Consider the following 888-nt stretch of genomic DNA (forward strand, 5'->3'; position numbering starts at 1 on the left):
GCCCGCAGCAGCTTCCGTCGTTATTCCACATTCCCTGAGTCGTGCAGCGATGGGAGTTAAAGAGGCGATGCGGCGGCTCCGAAGAACGCTCTGCAACTCCCCGAAAGGCACAGCGCTCCCACAACACTTGATTTTGTTATTTCCATCTTCCAGGGAGAGGCAGTGATAGCAGAACTGAAAACTCACAGCAGCGCTCTCCTTTGCTCCCCGTGTGTCACAGCTGCTCATAGCATCAGCATAAGAGCTTTGGGTTTTGGAAACTCTCGTTTATTTATTAGCTTCAATTCCAATTAAATTTCACTAATACAATTAGAAAATTAACTATTTATTTCCTTAGCTCATTGCCACCGCTTCCTTCGTCTGGATCCATCTTCTTTCCCCCCCCCCCGTCCTTTTGTACATGGAGCCGTGGGTCTTGTCACGGTGATTAGATCTTAATTATGACAAACACAACCAACACCGCTTGTGCTGGGGCTCCTCGCGCTTCCCGCATGCGATGCTCACAGCCTTCTCCAGCACCTCATCAGCCTGCACATCCCGGTCCTGCCTCGGCGCTCTGTTGCTCACAGCACAGTACTGCTGCCCGCACGCCTTCACCAGCTTCCGCAGAGCTCCGTTCTCGGCCGCCTTCACGTATTCATCCAGCGAGCCGCCCCCCAGGTCTTCCTTCCTGGTGAACACCACCATCATGCGCTTCTTAGCGCCCTTCCCAAAGAGTTTCCACACGCTCTTCTGCACCTCCCGGTCCTCCCGTGTGTAACGGCCCAGCTGTGTCACCAGCACCAGCACGCAGGGCTCATGAGCGGCGAATTCGAGGCAGCGCTTGCGCTCCTCGGCCAAATGCTGCTTGTCCCACTGTGAGCCCCCGAAAATCGCCGGGGTGTCCAC

The 888-nt window shown here is 55.1% G+C and overlaps 1 protein-coding gene across 1 annotated transcript; it reads right to left on the minus strand.

Moving 5' to 3' along the window:
- Nucleotides 1-245: 245 nt before the first annotated feature.
- Nucleotides 246-885, minus strand: LOC104915833 (GTPase IMAP family member 1-like; the record flags this gene model as incomplete). Its single annotated transcript, XM_010726766.3, has 1 exon — nucleotides 246-885. A coding segment is annotated over one exon (447 nt), but the record flags the coding sequence as incomplete, so codon positions are not given.
- Nucleotides 886-888: the final 3 nt, after the last annotated feature.

The sequence above is a fragment of the Meleagris gallopavo genome, unplaced genomic scaffold (assembly GCF_000146605.3).
Source record: "Meleagris gallopavo isolate NT-WF06-2002-E0010 breed Aviagen turkey brand Nicholas breeding stock unplaced genomic scaffold, Turkey_5.1 ChrUn_random_7180001854291, whole genome shotgun sequence".
NCBI classification, from domain to species: Eukaryota; Metazoa; Chordata; class Aves; order Galliformes; family Phasianidae; genus Meleagris; species Meleagris gallopavo.